We start from the raw sequence: 21,547 nt of genomic DNA, 5'->3' as shown, positions 1-21,547 counted from the left end.
ACTGACATACTAAATGAAATGTTACATCTTGAATGTAGGGTATTTAAATTAAGCAAACAGATCGCATCAGGTCCAAGGGAGCTAATAAGGCTAGAAGAGTGATAAATAACCAGCAAGCCAAATATACTACAAATGGAGAAGAGAGAACATATGAATATTAATATCAATACAATGATTTGCTTTTTAAAAATGAAATCTTTAGTCATTTCAGGGGCGCCTGGGTGTCTCAGTCAGTTAAATGTCCGACTTTGGCTCAGGTCATGATCTCGTGGTTCATGAGTTCGAGCCCCGCATCAGGCTCTGTGTTGACAGCTCAGAGCCTGGAGCCTGCTTCAGATTCTCTCTCTCTCTCTCTCTCTCTCTCTCTCTCTCTCTCTCTCTCTGCTCCTCCCCTGCTCACATACTCTGTCTCGGTCTCTCTCTGTCTGTACCTCTCAACGATGAATAAGCATTAAAAAAAAAATCTTTAGTCATTTCAAGAGTCAAAAATATGCACCTGATAACTCTCAAAGAAAAATCAGCATTTAGTTAAATTCTCCCCCAACTTCTACAGTTCATCTTATTAAAACTTCCTTTGATCCTTGTTCTTTTACTTCAGGCCACGCTCACATTGTGGCCTGTGTAGGCAGGGGTTTCCCCCCCTTTTTCTACCGCATCCTCAGGGTTCTCCCCTTGAAATGACATTCCCACAAGGAATCTTTATCTTACTGTTCCACTACCACCACCACCACCAAGCCTGGTGAGTCCTACCCATTATACTATCATCACCACCTAGCTCCTGCTCTCATAACTCTTATCAAACTACAATGTCAAGTTTCTTGTCTTTGTTCTACTCTAGATGGCAAACGCCTTGGGGAATGTCTTTATTCCACATGCTAAAATACGTTATTCCTGGTACTGAGACAATTATTAATCCCATAGTACATAACCTTCCAATATGGTGATTTGATACTTCTTACAATGCAAAATGAGAATTTTTATGTGAAGGTAAAAAATACAAAAGTAACATTTGACATTAATTTGTGAACAAAGGATGAAAGACGGCTTGTAGGAGCTATCCTGTTAAAATATCTGTTTAAAAATTTCTGAATGAAATTGAAGGAAAGTCACAATTTATTGAAAATTTATAATACTGAGAAACCTGAAAATATCCCTGCAAATTATATTTATAGTCATAATTTATACTGGAGAAATGTAGAGAAATCCAAGTTTAGAAAAATGTTCTATCGCTTACTAGCAAGAGTTTTAGGATTTAAAACTAGTTTTATTGATTTTTGGAAAGATTCTGTTCAAGTAAATGCATCTGCTTTTCCAGGGGCAGCAAGATGATTTCAAGGAACATCCCAAGAAATATCTTCCAGTACTAAAATTGAGAAAGATTTATATCATAAACAATGTACAAAGATAAAAGTAACATGGGATGCATTATATATATATACATATGCATTATTAATACTATGTTAATAATAAATGATATTAATATAAATGGTTAATATACTATAAAAATAAGATAAAAAAATCAGATTACCACTAAGATATAGAAATAACAAATGGGAATGGAAAAAGAAGTAAAAGCAAGAGAAGAGGAAAAAAGGAAAATGGCCTAATAACCTGGATCTTCAGCTTCACTGAGGAAAACCTGGTTCTAGGCTTTTTTCTTGGTGTTAATTGTCTGTTTCATGACAGAGCCTCCTACTGTGAGTCCATAAGGAGACGAAAGGGCCCTGCATGAATATCTCAAGATCTTAGAGTGCTTAAGAGAGAGGTTCTCCAAGTTCAGTCCCCATTTGTACCAAAAGTGTTTAGCAACCTTCCAAATTTCAATCAGGCAAAAGCACTGGGGCAGCCATCCTCACCCTATGGGTATGGTTTAACTTCGGATTTCTAAAATATTTAGCTTCTCTGATTTTTTGGTTCTGCCATAACCTAGGCTACTAATTCATCAGCTTAAATCTAGGAGATACATATACTTCAGTTAAGATTTAATCTTTGCTTTTTTCTCCACATGGGAGTTTCTTAGCCTACCTACAACACTAAGATGGGGGAATAGAGTTTAACTTCTGAATAGCAAGAGCTCAGTATCTAAATTTATATAAGTGCTGTCACATCATGATTTCTGACTTGTTTAACCAAAGGTGACACATCATTTTCTATACAAGTCTGGTTAATCTTCTGGGCTCTCTCTCAACCTGGTCATATATGTAAATGTTGTCCATGATATTAGTTTTCCAAACCATAACATGGCTGCTAGTTGGTATTAATCACATGTTTCCTCAATATGTGTTCCAAACAAATTGGGAACTAGGCACAGAAGTCAGATGAGTATAAAAATTTGCTTCATTCATGATAAAAGTAGATTGAAGAACATGGAAAAGATGAGTTTGTTTAAACGGGTCTGATTTACCTGCTAAATTAGAACCTGAACATTTCTGAAATCTCTAGGTGAGGACATATTACCAAAGTGAGCTAACTCAGTGGCAGATGGAGGAAACAGGGCAGTGTGCTTGTCTTATACGTAGCCACTCACGAGCAATGATTTTTACCCCAATCTCAACAAGCAGATAAATTTTGTAGAAAATGATCCAGTAATCTAGGTTTTAAGTCACTCTCGAATGGGAATTTTTAAAGATTCACATAAGGAGACAAGATACAATAATTATAAACATATTAAAATTATTTTTCTCTATTTCCCCTTACTCTTCTATGTTTTGGTTGGCATTTCATCTTCTACTGTTTCACCCATAAATTCATTGCATTTTATGCCCAAGTTTATCAGTAGGTGCATCTAACTGCTAAGAAAATTTTCTTTTACCTACCATCAGGCCAATATCAGCATTATCAATAAATTGTAATAGATTCTCATATCCAGTGTGTATTTTTTCACAATTAAGGTGTTTGAATCAAAATCCACACATCATATTTGGTTGTTTTGTTACTTACAACTTTTTTTATTCCCTTATAGTCCTTTCATTTTTTCCCCCCTTGCATTGACGGATAAATGACAGCATTTGTAGTGTATAATGTCCTTGGTTAAATGATTGCTTCCTTATAGACTTGTTTTTTCATTACCAAATTACCGCTTATATGCTAATTATATTTATTGATTACATCTAGATTTGTATTTTTAGCAAAAAGTTGATAGAGGAAGCTATATGCTTCTTATTGAATTACATCATGAGACTTGTAATGTCTGCTTGACCTACTTTCAGTAATACGTAGATTGATCAGTGTATCAGTCTTGGCACCCTGATATCTCTATTATAAATATCACCATCAGTATTTCACAAATCATTTTTAGTACATACTGACACATTGTCTAGATCTATTCTTGCATTAAGAGGTCCAAACCGTTGTATCCTTTGATAGCTCAGCTGGTAGAGTGGAAGACTGAGGGTTAAAGAGGTCCAAACCACTGTTTTATTTTGTATTTCTGGGAATTCACAACTTTTTTGATAAACTATTTGATTACCTGAAGTACATTATATACAGGCAGAGAGGATAAACATTTGATTCCTCCTCTCGGCTATCAATGTTTTGTTGTAGTAATTTGATGTCCTGGCAACTTCCACTGATGATCAGTCGTTTTCCTTTTATAATGCTATACACTCAGGGATTTTTATATATTTGATAGGTTTCTATATGTTACAGTCATTATTATATTTTTTATGCTCGAATTGTCTCATTTTAGGCTAGTAGGTACAATCCAAATTGGTTCCTGTGTCCTCATGATATACATATATATATTTGCTTCCTTTTCTTCTGGCACAAAAAGATGTTCCAGGCTCAGTTCATATGTTTCCTACCCCTAAGGTGGAAAGAGTTCTTTCTCCAAGAAGACCTGGTTCCTTTCAGTGGGAAATAGTATTTAGAAACTACACCTTGCTACCAGCATTGTTTGCAATCTAACATGAATAATGGGCCCCAATTAGTGCCAAAGAATTTACACCATTTAATTCAACAGTTTTAGTTTCTGTTCTTAGAGTTCGTTTTCTGAGTGCATTCTATCTTCGTAGTTCTACCAATTAATAAGTGGCTCAATATACTACATATATTTGCAAAACTTGATAGCTGCTATATTTTCCATAAATTTAAAGAATATGTCCATTTAATAACTTGTGTAAGGCTTAAACTGCTTTAGGTCTAAGTATTCTACTTGTATATAGTGTTTATATCACACTTTTTAAAAAGTTTATTTGAGAAAGTATGAGCAGGATAGGGACGGGGTGGGGGGGTGGAGAATCTTAAGTAGGCTCCATACTCAGTGTGGAGCTCCACGTGAGGCTTGATCCCATGACCCTGGGATCATGACCTGAGCTGAAATCAAGAGTCTGACACTCAAGAGTCAGACACTCAACTGACACAGCTGCCCAGGTTCCCCTGTATTACATTTTTATATGCAGTTAATCAACTATTTGATTGCAAATACAGACTGATCTTGGAATTAATACTAGATCGTAAATACTTCTTCATATCTTGCATTGTAATACTATCTCCACTGTTACTGTATGTGGAAATGTTCATTTGCCATTCAGATCTACTTACTATAAAATACATACTTGTCCTAGACTTAATTTTAAACATAGCCTTGGGTAGCTATTTTTTAATCAAATTGTGTTTTATATTTTCATCCTCTCATGATTTTAGTAATCAATCTTGAAATAATTTTAGGAAATACTTAAGTATTTTAGCTATTTTTTCACAGAGCAACTAGGTATAAATACACTAAAATTTAGTTTTGATTTTGACAGGCATTCTATATGTCAAAGAGAAATATTTTGCACCTTACGTTTATTATTGACTAACATATGGGGTTATAGTATAGAACATATTTTCAAACTCATGTCATCATGTATGCTTTCATTTTTGTTTTATGAACAGAGCTAAATTGTTAACCTCACATAAGTTTCCAAGAGAATAGGCTCTAAGAGATATTTTCCCCTACTCTCAGATACTCCTGTAGACCAATTAAAAATTCCAAAGAATAATATAGGAGATTATGCCAAAAAGGAAATAATAGAACTTCAAATGCAAGTATTAATATATTTTGTATAAGCCCATTTTAGAGGCAATATGATTATCTTCTGCAGAGACTCTGAATTTGACCTCTGACGTTCATTTGATTTTTTTCCTTCAATAAGTTATACACATCAGTCTTTATCTTAGGGAATGTGCATTAATGTTTTCACATTTTCTTTCTCACATTTCTTCAAAGTATAGCAATACTTTACATTAAAACAACTTGGTTAACAAGAAGAAGAATTTCCTGATTTTTCTGAGAATTTATTCTATATTGCTGTTATTACCAGTAACATCATGAAAGAAAGGCTCAATTAACTGGAATAGAATATTAAAAGTGCATTTTAGGTGTGCTTGGGTGGTTCATTTGGTTAAGTGTCTGACTCTTGATCTCAGCTCCGGTCTTGATCTCAGGGTCATGACTTCAAGCCCTATATTGGGCTCCGTGCTGGGCATGAAGCCTACTTAAAAAAAAAAAAAGGGGCAATTTAGCATTTATGGGAAAAATGATCATTACATTCAAATAAGAAATGTTTTTGATACAGAAAATAGATTTATTTAATCAGGAAAATTCTGTGGAACAGGTAGAATATACTTTAACCTCTAAAGTAAGGCAATGAAATAAATTCTTACATTGTAATTCAATTCACTGGCATAGGTAAACATCTCTTTCAGGAATTCAAAATTTTAGAAATTTAATGAACATTTTCAGTTGGGATCATATAGAATCTGATTATTATTTTCTCATTTATGACATATACAAGGATCAAAATTTATTATCTTACAGAAAGAAAAGCATTTTGTAAAATTATTATAAATTTTCTTTGACTTTATAATTTGTGCAATGTGCTCACACATTAAAAAATGACATTTATGAAACATAATATTCTCCATAGCATAAAATGCTATCTATTATCAGTGAACTGTTTTCTTGATTGAAAATTGACTTTGTGATCTGTTTCAGATATTCATTTTTGTCCTAAAAATATGATTCCTATCACAAACATTCCATTTACATGCCATATTCTGGAAAGGCTTCTAACATGAAAGTTCATACAGAGACTGATTAGACATTTGTTTCATACAGTATGATCTGTGAAAAATAATCACATTTAAAATTCTGCATTTCTGAAATCAATAAAGAAACAGATTTGTGGAATAGAATTTCTAGCCAGAAATAATAGCATGGAAGGAGTCCCAAAGTGGGCTGAAATTGCTAATATAATTTGAAAATATGTGCAGAGTAAGACAAAATAAGATTAAAAGGGCAACATTTTCATTCATTTTTCCCTTCATACTTTTTTAGAATTTTCTCATTTGTTTGAAGCAAATAAGACTTTCTGGACCATATCCTTAAAGGCCTGTTTCACTTGCTGGTTTCTTAGTGTATAAATGAAGGGATTCAATAAGGGGGCAACTGAGGTATTGAGCACAGCTACTCCTTTGCTTAAAGTCACTCTGTCATTTGCTGATGGTTTTATGTACATGAAGATGCAGCTACCATAAGAGATGGAAACTACAATCATGTGGGAAGAACAGGTAGAAAAGGCTTTAGTCCTTTGCTGAACAGAAGGGAATTTGAGAATTGTCTTGATGATGTAGCCGTAGGAGAGAATCACTAACATCAGTGTGACCATTAGTGTCATCACGGCCAAGAAAAATGACATTAGCTCTAGGAAATGTGTATCTGAACAAGAGATCTGCAGGATGGGAGAAGAATCACAAATAAAATGATCAATGACGTTGGAAGCACAAAATTCCAACTTGAGTCCCAAGATTATTGGAGGAAAGATGACCAACAATCCAGTTACCCAAGAGCTGAGTACAAGTTGGTAGCGAACTTTGTTGCTCATGATGGTGGTATAATGCAGAGGTTTACATATAGCCACATAACGATCGAAGGACATAGCAGCCAGAAGGTAAAATTCAGTTACTCCCAAAAAGATAAAAAAAAATAACTGAGTCATACAGCTCATATAGGAAATAGTCCTGTCCTTTGTCACAAGGCTCACCAGGAACCTTGGAATACAAACAGTTGTGAATGAGATTTCTTTTTTTTTTTTTTTTTTTTTAATATATGAAATTTACTGTCAAATTGGTTTCCATACAACACCCAGTGCTCATCCCAAAAGGTGCCCTCCTCAATACCCATCACCCACCCTGCCCTCCCTCCCACCCTGCCCTCCCTCCCACCCCCCATCAACCCTCAGTTTGTTCTCAGTTTTTAACAGTCTCTAATGCTTTGGCTCTCTCCCACTCTAACCTCTTTTTTTTTTTTTTTCCTTCCCCTCCCCCATGGGTTTCTGTTATGTTTCTCAGGATCCACATAAGAGTGAAACCATATGGTATCTGTCTTTCTCTGTATGGCTTATTTCACTTAGCATCACACTCTCCAGTTCCATCCATGTTGCTACAAAAGGCCATATTTCATTTTTTCTCATTGCCACGTAGTATTCCATTGTGTATATAAACCACAATTTCTTTATCCATTCATCAGTTGATGGACATTTAGGCTCTTTCCATAATTTGGCTATTGTTGAGAGTGCCGCTATAAACATTGGGGTACAGGTGCCCCTATGCATCAGTACTCCTGTATCTCTTGGATAAATTCCTAGCAGTGCTATTGCTGGGTCATAGGGTAGGTCTATTTTTAATTTTCTGAGGAACCTCCACACTGCTTTCCAGAGCGGCTGCACCAATTTGCATTCCCACCAACAGTGCAAGAGGGTTCCTGTTTCTCCACATCCTCTCCAGCATCTATAGTCTCCTGATTTGTTCATTTTGGCCACTCTGACTGGCGTGAGGTGGTATCTGAGTGTGGTTTTGATTTGTATTTCCCTGATAAGGAGCGACGTTGAACATCTTTTCATGTGCCTGTTGGCCATCCGGATGTCTTCTTTAGAGAAGTGTCTATTCATGTTTTCTGCCCATTTCTTCACTGGGTTATTTGTTTTTCGGGTGTGGAGTTTGGTGAGCTCTTTATAGATTTTGGATACTAGCCCTTTGTCCGATATGTCATTTGCAAATATCTTTTCCCATTCCGTTGGTTGCCTTTTAGTTTTGTTGGTTGTTTCCTTTGCTGTGCAGAAGCTTTTTATCTTCATAAGGTCCCAGTAATTCACTTTTGCTTTTAATTCCCTTGCCTTTGGGGATGTGCTGAGTAAGAGATTGCTACGGCTGAGGTCAGAGAGGTCTTTTCCTGCTTTCTCCTCTAAGGTTTTGATGGTTTCCTGTCTCACATTCAGGTCCTTTATCCATTTTGAGTTTATTTTTGTGAATGGTGTGAGAAAGTGGTCTAGTTTCAGCCTTCTGCATGTTGCTGTCCAGTTCTCCCAGCACCATTTGTTAAAGAGACTGTCTTTTTTCCATTGGATGTTCTTTCCTGCTTTGTCAAAGATGAGTTGGCCATACGTTTGTGGGTCTAGTTCTGGGGTTTCTATTCTATTCCATTGGTCTATGTGTCTGTTTTTATGCCAATACCATGCTGTCTTGATGATGACAGCTTTGTAGTAGAGGCTAAAGTCTGGGATTGTGATGCCTCCTGCTTTGGTCTTCTTCTTCAAAATTACTTTGGCTATTCGGGGCCTTTTGTGGTTCCATATGAATTTTAGGATTGCTTGTTCTAGTTTCGAGAAGAATGCTGGTGCAATTTTGATTGGGATTGCATTGAATGTGTAGATAGCTTTGGGTAGTATTGACATTTTGACAATATTTATTCTTCCAATCCATGAGCAGGGAATGTCTTTCCATTTCTTTATATCTTCTTCAATTACCTGCATAAGCTTTCTATAGTTTTCAGCATACAGATCTTTTACATCTTTGGTTAGATTTATTCCTAGGTATTTTATGCTTCTTGGTGCAATTGTGAATGGGATCAGTTTCTTCATTTGTCTTTCTGTTGCTTCATTGTTAGTGTATAAGAATGCAACTGATTTCTGCACATTGATTTTGTATCCTGCAACTTTGCTGAATTCATGTATCAGTTCTAGCAGACTTTTGGTGGAGTCTATCGGATTTTCCATGTATAATATCATGTCATCTGCAAAAAGCGAAAGCTTGACTTCATCTTTGCCAATGTTGATGCCTTTGATTTCCTTTTGTTGTCTGATTGCTGATGCTAGAACTTCCAGCACTATATTAAACAGCAGCGGTGACAGTGGGCATCCCTGTCGTGTTCCTGATCTCAGGGAAAAAGCTCTCAGTTTTTCCCCGTTGAGGATGATGTTAGCTGTGGGCTTTTCATAAATGGCCTTTATGATCTTTAAGTATGTTCCTTCTATCCCGACTTTCTCAAGGGTTTTTATTAAGAAAGGGTGCTGGATTTTGTCAAAGGCCTTTTCTGCATCGATTGACAGGATCATATGGTTCTTCTCTTTTTTTTTGTTAATGTGATGTATCACGTTGATCGATTTGCGAATGTTGAACCAGCCCTGCATCCCAGGAATGAATCCCACTTGATCATGGTGAATAATTCTTTTTATATGCTGTTGAATTCGATTTGCTAGTATCTTATTAAGAATTTTTGCATCCATATTCATCAGGGATATTGGCCTGTAGTTCTCTTTTTTTACTGGGTCTCTGTCTGGTTTAGGAATCAAAGTAATACTGGCTTCATAGAATGAGTCTGGAAGTTTTCCTTCCCTTTCTATTTCTTGGAATAGCTTGAGAAGGATAGGTATTATCTCTGCTTTAAATGTCTGGTAGAACTCCCCTGGGAAGCCATCTGGTCCTGGACTCTTATTTGTTGGGAGATTTTTGATAACCGATTCAATTTCTTCGCTGGTTATGGGTCTGTTCAAGCTTTCTATTTCCTCCTGATTGAGTTTTGGAAGAGTGTGGGTGTTTAGAAATTTGTCCATTTCTTCCAGGTTGTCCAATTTGCTGGCATATAATTTTTCATAGTATTCCCTGATAATTGTTTGTATCTCTGAGGGATTGGTTGTAATCATTCCATTTTCATTCATGATTTTATCTATTTGGGTCATCTCCCTTTTCTTTTTGAGAAGCCTGGCTAGAGGTTTGTCAATTTTGTTTATTTTTTCAAAAAACCAACTCTTGGTTTCGTTGATCTGCTCTACAGTTTTTTTAGATTCTATATTGTTTATTTCTGCTCTGATCTTTATGATTTCTCTTCTTCTGCTGGGTTTAGGCTGCCTTTGCTGTTCTGCTTCTATTTCCTTTAGGGAATGAGATTTCTAAAAAGGAGAAATTCCGTAGGAAGAAATACATTGGTATCTTTAGGTGGGAATCCAGCAGAGTGAGAGTGATGATGGTTAAGTTTCCTGTCACACTCAACAAGTAGGTAAAAAATAGAAAGAGGAAAATTACAACCTGCAGTTCAGGGTCATTTGTCAGACCCAAAAGAATGAAGTCCGTGTGGATTGAATGGTTCCTCATTTCTCTTATCGGTTTTAACAAAGCTACACAAAGAGTTAAAAAAAAAAATGGTCCTGATTAGCTATTAGAGTCAGTAAGAGCAAGGAGAATGAGAAGCTAACATTCATTGATCACCAACAATATACAATGTACTGTTTGGAGATTTACATAAATGTTCTTATCTACAGCAAACTTCGAGTGGAATATTACAATCCTCATTTTTTAGAGAGGGAAATTGAGGTTCAGATTAAAGAGTTTGTCTGGGATGTGTATCTAAATCCTAGCTTTCTAAAGTTGGTAAATTTTTAACAAAGATAAATACCCAACACACAAGCCAGACAATTCATTTGAATATTTGGGTGAGATCTAGGCATTTGTGTTTCTATGAAGTTTACAGGTTCATAGCCAAGTGGAGAAGTATTGTTAGTAATTCAGTTGGGAACTGAATCCAAAACCATTTAAATACTACACCTTTGTTCTTTTTAATTCTATCCTACTGAATATCCAGTATAAGATCTTAGCCTCGAATACACGAATAGATTTCAGAACATTCACGAATGCACTTTAATTCTACGGAATTGTGTGTAAAGAGGGCACACTTTTTTTTTTAAAGGGCACATGACACCACATGTTTAAGACTCACTAGAATATATGTTATTGCTTCGTAAATGGCAGCAATAAGAACATAATTCAAAACCTATGCCATTTGGGTGGCAAATCGGAAAATTGCAGATGGGCCTGAAAATCATAGAACATAGTCACAGCTTCTTAGACTAAAAAGAAACTTCAGAGATCATTTGTCCAATCTTGTACATAAAGCTAAAATCCTCCCTACAAAATTAAGGAAGGTATGTAGTTATTTAGATTTTACTTTTAACACAGTAATTACGATAATGGATAGCTTTGAAGAGTAAGAAAAACTTTGCAACACAAACAAATATAAAGGGAGAAATTGTTCTGTAAATTCAAAAACATACTCTTAACAACCACATTTTAAATAATGGTTTTCAATACCCTAAAACATTTTAGAAATTAGCTATATTGTTTATAAGATCTATATCAAGAGTCCTCTTCCTCCTTCTCCTTTAGAATGTTTTGTTAGCCAGATTGTAGACCAGTTGGGCTATTTCCTTATGGAATTTACCATTAAAAACACGATCCCTAAGAAACAAAAAACAAAACAAGTAAGCAAAAACAAAATGCATTTTCTTTTCTTCAGAATTATCTTTATCTGTGAAACTCTGGACTGCTGGTAATGACTTTCTTTCCTAATACAGTCAACTCTTCAACTGTCTTTTAATATCTACTATATACCTAAAATTTCTACCATTTTATGTTTATTTCTTTTTCATGGTTCTCATGTCAAAATTTATGCCTGCCCAGAAAAATTGTGTATTGCTTCTTTAATAGTTTTCTCCTCGTTTGATTTAAAAAAATAAAATAAAATTTGACCTAGTTCAGAAGGTTGTCTGAATATCAGTGATTTCCAGAATCAAGTGAGAAAGTATTTAATGTAATTCATGATACCTTCTGTCTAAAGCTGCTTTGTGTTTATTGGCTGTTAAATGGAAGTAATGTATTCCTTTTAACATCTATTCTTGTAATCACCATCTTCATAACTATTTTTTAAAATTAATGAATGGAAAAATATTTCTCTAGGAAGGTATAATTAGACAAAAAATTGATACATAAAATGTAGTAAAATGATGGTCATAGACTGAATATTTCTCTTTCTAAAGATCATTTCATTAGTCTTTTTTCCTCAACTTATACATTGCTATATTAAATTTATATAATAAAAAAAGCAGTGGACAGATTTAGGTGCATTTTGTAAATAGGTACCTTTTATACATTTTTGTATTTCTATACCAAAAAAGAGTAAAATGTTTAACCAAAAAGAAAAAAATCAAGCTTCTTATAAATATCTGCCTTTGATTACCACAAAATTACCTTAATTTCCAGTTAAAAATAAAAGATCCAAACTCTTAAGCATTTACCTTAATTCCTGTGTTTTCCCATATTTTCTTCTAGGATGTGAAAAGGCAAAAAGAAAAAAAAGTAGCTAATGATGAATTATGAGTGTACTCAAAGCCTAGACAATATCGTTTTAGTAAGAAATTGAAAGAAAAAGGACTTTAAGTTGTAACTTAATGCAAAAAGGTGGAATATATGGTGTGTTTTTGTAAATTTTCCACTTTTCACCTCACCCTTGTGTGTAAGTTTGAACTTAGACCAGTTCTAGATTTGGATACTACTATATTTGATTTTATTTTTGATAAGATAAATTCTCTAGCCTTACTATGAACACATCTATCTATTTTATCTAGTATCTATTATTAATACTAATGAATTTCAAGTGAAATTCAAAAAATCCAGGAAAATCTGATAAAAGTGTTGTTATATCCAGTAGGTAAGGGGATATTTCATTGTTAATTTTACATGCTAAAAATGAGTGTTCTTATATCATTTAATTAATTGCACACTCAAGGGATTCTGAGAAGGAAAAGGAAAACAATACAAAGAAACCATTACCCAGGGATTAATAATCAGAAGACACTAATGATATATGATAAAAGTAACTTGTATAGCACATTGTAATAGAATATGAAGGGTCAGTATCTATGACAAAGCAAATAAGAGCAATTAGTGGGTCATGACCACATTCATTTTATTCCATAATTTAATATTTCAGGTTGGAGGTATATAACCCCATTAGATTTACCACACTTAACAAAATCTTTCATTCAGAAAGTCCTTGTTAAAATGGTTGCAAGGTTACTCATTTTATCATATGTTGTGGCATGCTTCAAGTTAACTGATTTGGGGATCCATTATCTGAGAACATAAAGTCCAAAACAATGTGGAGAGCAGTATCCTAAGATCCAAAAGAAACATTACTAAATGAAATGAGATATGAGGTTAAGTGGTGATATGAAAGTTGTATCCAAGAAGTATAAAACATAGGATACTTCTAGTGGCATAGAAATTAGGGAAGAATGACAGTCAGACATTAGTAACTTTAAGGTATTTCTCTTAAATTTGTTAGAAAAATAAAAATATTAACAGACAGGGTGCCCCAATTCTTGACTTGCCACATAAGAAATAGAAAACCTGTGACCTGGAAAAGAAATCCAGCTTAACCTGCTAACATACCTTAACGCAGAATGGGAAGGGTTGGACATTTACATGAACAGTGAGGCCATCAGGAGGCACAAATGAAAATGAAGCCCATGGTGCTGTTGGAAAGTTGTATCAGGAAAATAGAGTTCTTGTTCATAATGATGGCTTTCCTCCAGGCACATAATAGGCATTGTTTCTGCTAATTCCTAATAGAACAAACTGAAATATAACTCATTACATGATTACTTGCAGCTCTGAATTACTCCTGATGGTAGCATTCTTGCAATGATAAAGAAGAGATTTGATAAACCCAAACTTTAAGTTCTTCCATTAACTGAGCCTGAGAGATTTGAACGTACACTAAAACAATTCTAAAAGAAGGCATCATAATTCTCAATAATGAATAAGCTAGCCCTTTTGTAGAAAACATGAGAGAAAAGGGAAATATTATGTCATAGTAAGAGGGAAAGGAAATATCTGAGAAGAGCAAATATTCTTTCATGAAATTTAATTGTAAGGAATATGGAAACATTGAGAAATGAATAATTTGTGTTCAAAGAATAAACAAAGGCATTCCAGCTATGAAGTAAAAGGTATGGATAGGAAAGGGAAAATATGGATTTTCATAATGATAGCACAAAAATGAAAGCATATTTTTTGTTGTCTTTGAAATATCAGCATTTATTATGTTTTAGAAAATCAAAATGAAAGATTTTCTAGTCCCTCCTCTCTGAACAAATTTTGAAATCCAAGGAAAGGGTCGGCAGAAAGTGGTAGTGAATTGTTTTTTTTTCTCCCCTGCATTTATTGAGTATAACTGACATATAACATTGTGTAAGTTAAACATTTTTTAACATTTTTTTATTTTTTGAAAGACAGAGACAGATTGTGAGCAGGAGAGGGGCAGAGAGAAGGGGGTCACAGAATCCAGAGCAGGCTTCAGGCTCTGAGCTGTCAGCACATGGCCTGAACTCACAAACCGTAAGATCATGACTTGAGCCAAAGTCTGATGCCTAACCGACTGAGTCACCCAGGCGTCCCTAATATGGTGTAAGTTTGAAGTGTACAATGTGTTGATTTGATACACTTATATATTGCAAAATGATTACCAACATAATAGCTAATACTTCTATTATGTCACATAATTACCATTACTTTTTTTGGGTCAGATTCTTTAAGAGCTATTCTGTTAGCAACTTTCTAGTGTATAAAACAGTATTAACTATAACAATGACACTGTATATTAGATCCCCAAAACTTAATTGTCTTATAAGTGGAAGTTTGTACCCTTTGGCCAACATCTCTTCATTTCCCCAAACCTCCAGCCCTTGCTAACCACCATTCTACTGTTTTTAAGAGTTTTTCTTTTTCAAATTTCACATATGAGATTATAAAGTATTTTGTCTTTCTCTGTCTCATTTATTTCATCTAGCATTATGCCTTCAAGTTCCATCCATGAAGTTGCAAATGGCAGGATTCCCTTTTTCATGGCTGAAGAATATTCCATTATATACATTCACTATATATTCATATATAACATCCATGTATAGTCGTATCTCCTTTATCCATTCATATATATATATATATATATATGGACATTTAGGTTGTTTCCATATCTTGGCTATTGTGAATAAAACTGTAATGAACATGGAAGAGCAGGTAACCCTTCAAGATTCTGATTTCATTTTCTTTAGGTATATACCCAGAAGTGAGTTCATTGATTTTTCTTCTGCTTGGTTTAGTCTGATGTTGATTTTTTTTTTTAATTTTTTTTAACGTTTTTTTATTTATTTTTGAGACAGAGAGAGAGCATGAACGGGGGAGGAGCAGAGAGAGAGGGAGACACAGAATCGGAAGCAGGCTCCAGGCTCTGAGCCATCAGCCCAGAGCCCGACGCGGGGCTCAAACTCACGGACCGTGAGATCGTGACCTGAGCTGAGGTCGGACGCTTAACCGACTGAGCCACCCAGGCGCCCCTGATGTTGAAGATTTTTATTGAATTCTTCAGTTTTGTTATTGTATTCTTCAACTCTAGGATTTTGGATTTTTTTGTTTTTCTTTTTGGTTGGTTTCTATTTCTTTGTTGATCGCATTTTGTTAGTGCGTTATTTCCTTAATTTTGTTGAGTCATCTCTCTGTGTGGTTCTTACGGTTCACTAAACTACATCAGGAGGATTATTCTGAATTCCATATCAGCCAGCTCACCTATTTCAATTTCTTTAAGGTCAGTTATTGGAGATGTATTAGTTTCCTTTAGTGGTATCAGGTTTATCTGATTCTTCATGATCCTTGTATCCTTGTATCGATATCTGTGCATTTGAGGAAATTGTCTCATTTTCCAGGCTTTATTGGTTCTGTGTGGCAGGAAAAGACCTTCACCAGTCAGGTCAGCCTGGGTTTGTGGACAGGTCACTGAGTATTGAGTGGGGTGGGCAGGCAGGGCTTGTTATGAGGGTTATAGTTGGGTCAGGCCACTGCCTGTGCTCTGTGGTTTGGTGGGACTACTGGCTGGGCTCCATGTCAAGTGGGGCTGCTGAGTGGTGTCTGAGTCAGGTGGGACTACCAGCTGGGCTTTGCAATCACCTCTGGTTGCACAGTGTCATAGGCTATGTTCCTTGGCAGGGCAGTGCTACTGTTTGTACTCTATGATTGGCCAGGACTCTGGGCTGGGTTCAACAAATGCTCCTTGTTGGGTGGGGCCTCACGCTGTGCTCCCCAACTGGTTGATACTGCTGACTGGAGCCCTTGTTCAGGTGGGGCCACAGACAGGGCTTTGCTGTCCAGTGGGGCCTCTGTGACTGGATGGGGCCATAGGCTGTGCCTGAATTTGGGCAGAGCTATAGGCTGGTTGTCCTGGTTGGGTAGGCAGATGGCTGTGCTCTGTTGTTGGAGGAGGGCACTGGCTGGGTACTCTGGCTGGCTGGCTGGCCTACATCTGTGCCACACAGTTGGATGGGGCTGGAGACTGTGCTCTGTGATTAGAGGGGTGGGTCACTGGCTGTGCTCCCTGCCTGGATGTGTCCAAAGGCTGTGTTCAGCAGTCACATCCAAAGGCATGTGATTTGGCATGGCCAAAGGCTGGGCTTTGTAGCTGGATAGGGTTGTAGGATGGGCTCTAGGGCTAGATACTATTATAGACTTGGCTCTCAGGCTCCCCAGTGTCTCTATTCAGGCTCTTTTGTTTTGTGAGGCCTGAGATTATGCTCAACAGTTGGGCAAGGGCTTCTAAGCCTGGGTCCCTGCCTGAGCAGGGCTGTAGTATGGGCTCTGCAGCTTCCTACTTTCTCTGGCTAGGATTTCTGGTGGGATAGGACTGGAAGCTATGTTCAGCAGTTGGGTGGTGCTTCCAACTTGCTTCCCTGCCTAGGTGGGCAATAAAATGTGCTTGGTGGTTGCCAGACATCTCCAGCCAAGCAGAACTGTTGAGGCAGAACTGTTGGATGGGTATTGAACTTCCTTCCCTGCCCAGGAAAAGGACTGTTAAATGGGTTCTGTGGCTGGTACAACCTGTTGTCTGGGAACATAAATCAGGCAGAACTTCCAGCTGGGTTCTCTATCCAGATGGGGCCACTCTGCAGATGGGCCTCCTTTCTGCTTAAGTGTCACTGCTATCAGTCTTCAAGATCTGAGGGATGGTTACTGTAAATCCCCTTCCACTTTTCCATTTCTGTCTGATCCCCAGTGGTCTAGTCCCACACATTCCCCTAATAATCCTTGTGAAGTGAGACTCAAGTGGGCACCTGGGAAGCATTTTACAATGTTTTTGAAGCTTGATGTCCACTTTGGGCTTTTTCTCACTGGAGAAACTATAGGCCAGGGCATAGGGGGAGAGCCCTCTTGGTATAGTGCCGACTCAGCCTGGGGGAGGGGTGATACAGCTAAAGTGAAACCTGTGACTGATTTTCCCTTTCCCCACAAAGGAGTTGGGACCCCTGGAGAAGCCTTCTGCCTTTCCTTGAGAATCCTTTTTTGAGAACTTTGGGTGTCACAAATCCAAAATGAATTTGAAACTGAGCATCAGACAGCACGAACTTTATTCAATGGCCAAAGAATGGAGAAACAGGGAACTAAATTCAAAGATCAACTTCTCATTTGGGGTGTGTTCAGAGCAATTTTGTGGGGTTAGGATAATGAGGACAGAATTATGCATAAGTTTTTCTGGAGAGGGGCATGACTTTTCTGGAACTGGGGTGTCACCTCTTTTTCTTCCTAATATGGCTCGGGTCAGTACTGTCATGGCTCTTGTGGGTGTGTCATTTACCATGCTAAAGTAATACAATTAGCATATAGTATAATTCTTTGGAAATTCATCCAAGTTTTTGCATGTATCAGCAATTGAGTAGTAGTATATGGTATGGATTTACAACAGTTTTTTTTTTTTAAATCATGCACCTGTTGGAGGACTTCTGGGTTGTACCAATTTTGGCTGTTATGAATAAAGATGTTGTAAGTATTCATGTATGGGTTTTTGTGTGAACATGTTTTCATATGTATGGGATACAATGTGGAAGAGTGTGATTGTTGGGTTAGATAGTAGATGTAAGAAGTAGCTTATTTTTTTTTCATTAACTCTTTTAATCTTTATTTTTTTTCCAATATATGAAATTTATTGTCAAATTGGTTTCCATACAACACCCAGTGCTCATCCCAAAAGGTGCCCTCCTCAATAACCATCACCCACCCTCCCCTCCCTCTCACCCCCCATCAACCCTCAGTTTGTTCTCAGTTTTTAAGAGTCTCTTATGCTTTGGCTCTCTCCCACTCTAACCTCTTTTTTTTTTTTTCCTTCCCCTCCCCCATGGGTTTCTGTTAAGTTTCTCAGGATCCACATAAGAGTGAAAACATATGGTATCTGTCTTTCTCTGTATGGCTTATTTCACTTAGTATCACACTCTCCAGTTCCATCCACGTTGCTACAAAGGGCCATATTTCGTTCTTTCTCATTGCCATGTAGTACTCCATTGTGTATATAAACCACAATTTCTTTATCCATTCATCCGTTGATGGACATTTAGGCTCTTTCCACAATTTGGCTATTGTTGAGAGTGCTGCTATAAACATTGGGGTACAAGTGCCCCTATGCATCAGTACCCCTGTACCCCTTGGGTAAATTCCTAGCAGTGCTATTGCTGGGTCATAGGGTAGGTCTATTTTTAATTTTCTGAGGAACCTCCACACTGTTTTCCAGAGTGGCTGCACCAGTTTGCATTCCCACCAACAGTGCAAGAGGGTTCCCGTTTCTCCACATCCTCGCCAGCATCTATAGTCTCCTGATTTGCTCATTTTGGCCACTCTGACTGGCGTGAGGTGATATCTGAGTGTGGTTTTGATTTGTATTTCCCTGATGAGGAGCGACGTTGAGCATTTTTTCATGTGCCTGTTGGCCATCTGGATGTCTTCTTTAGAGAAGTGTGTTCATGTTTTCTGCCCATTTCTTCACTGGGTTATTTGTTTTTCGGGTGTGGAGTTTGGTGAGCTCTTTATAGATTTTGGATACTAGCCCTTTGTCCGATATGTCATTGGCAAATATCTGTTCCCATTCTGTTGGTTGCCTTTTAGTTTTGTTGGTTGTTTCCTTTGCTGTGCAGAAGCTTTTTATCTTCATAAGGTCCCAGTAATTCATTTTTGCTTTTAATTCCCTTGCCTTTGGGGATGTGTTGAGTAAGAGATTGCTACAGCTGAGGTCAGAGAGGTCTTTTCCTGCTTTCTCCTCTAGGGTTTTGATGGTTTCCTGTCTCACATTCAGGTCCTTTATCCATTTTGAGTTTATTTTTGTGAATGGTGTGAGAAAGTGGTCTAGTTTCTTTTTTTTTTTTTTTTAATTTTTTTTTTCAACGTTTTTAATTTATTTTTGGGACAGAGAGAGACAGAGCATGAATGGGGGAGGGGCAGAGAGAGAGGGAGACACAGAATCGGAAACAGGCTCCAGGCTCCGAGCCATCAGCCCAGAGCCTGACGCGGGGCTCGAACTCACCGACCGCAAGATCATGACCTGGCTGAAGTCGGACGCTTAACCGACTGCGCCACCCAGGCGCCCCGAAAGTGGTCTAGTTTCAACCTTCTGCATGTTGCTGTCCAGTTCTCCCAGCACCATTTGTTAAAGAGACTGTCTTTTTTCCATTGGATGTTCTTTCCTGCTTTGTCAAAGATGAGTTGGCCATACGTTTGTGGGTCTAGTTCTGGGGTTTCTATTCTATTCCATTGGTCTATGTGTCTGTTTTTGTGCCAAGAAGTAGCTTATAAGAAACCATGACCCTGTTTTCCAGAGTGGCTATCCCACTTTATATTCTCACCAACAATGCCTTAGTGATCCAATTTCTTCATATCCTTGCTAGACATTGATATCATCACTATTTTTTTAGCCATTCTGAAATGCGTGTGGTAATAATCGCTGTAGTTTTTTTTGTTTTGTTTTGTTGTTGTTTATTTATTTGAGAGAAAGAGAAAGTCAGGAGAGGCAGAGAGGGAGAGAGAATCCCAAGCAGGCTCTGCACTGTCAACACAGAGCCTGATGCGGGGCTCAAACCCAGAAACCATGAGATCATGACCTGAGCTGAAATCAAGAGTTGGACATTTAACCGACTGAGCCACCAGGGTGCCCCTATAATTACTGTAGTTTTAATTCATTTCTCTAAAGGCTAATGATGTTGAAAATACTTTCATGCATTTATTTGCCATCTGTATATTTTATTTTGTAGAATATCTCTTAACCCACTGAGCCACCCAGGTGCCCCATTGTAGAATATCTCTTAATGTCTTTTGCTCATTTTTAAATTGGATTATGTTTATACTTTGATTTGACTTTGAGAGTTCTTTATATATTTCACATACTAGTCCTTTGTTTGATAGATGATTTGCACATTTTCTCCTAGTCAATGGCTTGTCTTTTTGTCCTCTTAGTGTGTTTCACAGAGTAAAAGTTTGTAATTTTGATGAAATCTGGTTTATCTTTTTCTTTTTATGGATTGTGCTTTTGGTTTCTTTTTATAGATTGTGCTCTTTATGATGCCCTAGAACCCAACGATGTTCTTTTTTGAAATAATTTTTTTTAAAGTTTGCTTATTTCTTGAGAGAGAGAGAGAGAGAGAGAGAGAATGAATAAATATGAATGAGAATCCCAAGCAGGCTCTGAGCTGTCAGCATGGAGCAGGAGGTGGGGCTCGAACTCACGACCAGTGAGATCATGACTTGAGCTGAAATCAAGAGTTGGAGGCTTAAGTGATTGTGCCACCAAGCACCCTTTCAAAATAAAATTTTTATAGTTTTACAATTTACATTTTTAAATTTTTTATATTAAATATAATTTAATGTCAAATTGGTTTTTATACAACACCCAGTGTTCATCCCAACAGGTGCCCTCCTCAATGCCCATCACCCACTTTCCCCTCTCCCCCACCCCCCATGAACCCTCAGTTTGTTCTCAATACTTAAGAGTCTCTTATGGTTTGCCTCCCTCCCTCTCTGTAACTTTTTTCCCCCTTCCCTTCCCCCGTGGTTCCGTTAGTTTCTCATGATACATGTAGGAGTGAATAGTACAATTTACATTTAAATCTATGATCCACCTTCAGTTGTTTTTTATATAACGTGTGAAGTTTAGGTTGAGGTTCTTTTTTTTTGTTTGTTTTGGTCTGTGGATGTGCTCTTCTCTAGTACCACTTGTTGAAAGGCTATCCTTCTCCAATTGAATTGCTTTTACACTTTATAAAAAGTTGAGCATATTGATGTGTGCCTACTTCTGAGTTTCTCTTCTGTTGATCTATGTGTCAATCCTTTGTGAATAGCATAAAGTTTAGAACATGGTAACTAAAGAAAAAGTCTTGAAGTCTGGTAGGCTAACTCTGCCTACTTTTTTTCCAAAATTGTTTTGCCAGTTGAGGTCATTTTGCTTCTTCATACAAATTTTACAGTAACTTTATCCACATATGTAAAAAATCTTGCTGGAATTTTAATGTAAATTGCATTAAATTTGTATGTTATGGAAGTGTATAAATAATTGAATATTAACTGTAATAGGTAAATGTTTATGGAAATACAG

The 21,547-nt window shown here is 37.0% G+C and overlaps 1 protein-coding gene across 1 annotated transcript; it reads right to left on the bottom strand.

Annotated features, from left to right (window-relative positions):
- Nucleotides 1-6,329: 6,329 nt before the first annotated feature.
- LOC132694253 (olfactory receptor 6C75-like) lies at nt 6,330-10,413 on the bottom strand. Its single transcript, XM_060657364.2, has 2 exons — nt 10,214-10,413; nt 6,330-7,068 (listed from the first exon to the last, which is right to left on the bottom strand). The coding sequence occupies exons 1-2, from the start codon at nt 10,411-10,413 to the stop codon at nt 6,330-6,332; spliced, it is 939 nt and encodes a 312-aa protein (XP_060513347.1).
- Nucleotides 10,414-21,547: the final 11,134 nt, after the last annotated feature.

The sequence above is a fragment of the Panthera onca genome, chromosome B4 (genome assembly GCF_046562875.1).
Source record: "Panthera onca isolate mPanOnc1 chromosome B4, mPanOnc1 haplotype 2, whole genome shotgun sequence".
Classification (NCBI taxonomy): domain Eukaryota; kingdom Metazoa; phylum Chordata; class Mammalia; order Carnivora; family Felidae; genus Panthera; species Panthera onca.
This window is presented reverse-complemented; position numbering and strand designations above follow the sequence as displayed.

Coding starts and splice junctions, on each gene's coding strand:
- LOC132694253 (XM_060657364.2), bottom strand. CDS start 10,413: ATGAGGAACCATTCAATCCACACGGACTTCATTCTTTTGGGTCTGACA. Junction 7,069..10,213: donor CTACGGAATTTCTCCTTTTT/AGAAATCTCATT, acceptor AAAAAAAAAAAA/AGAAATCTCATTCACAACTG.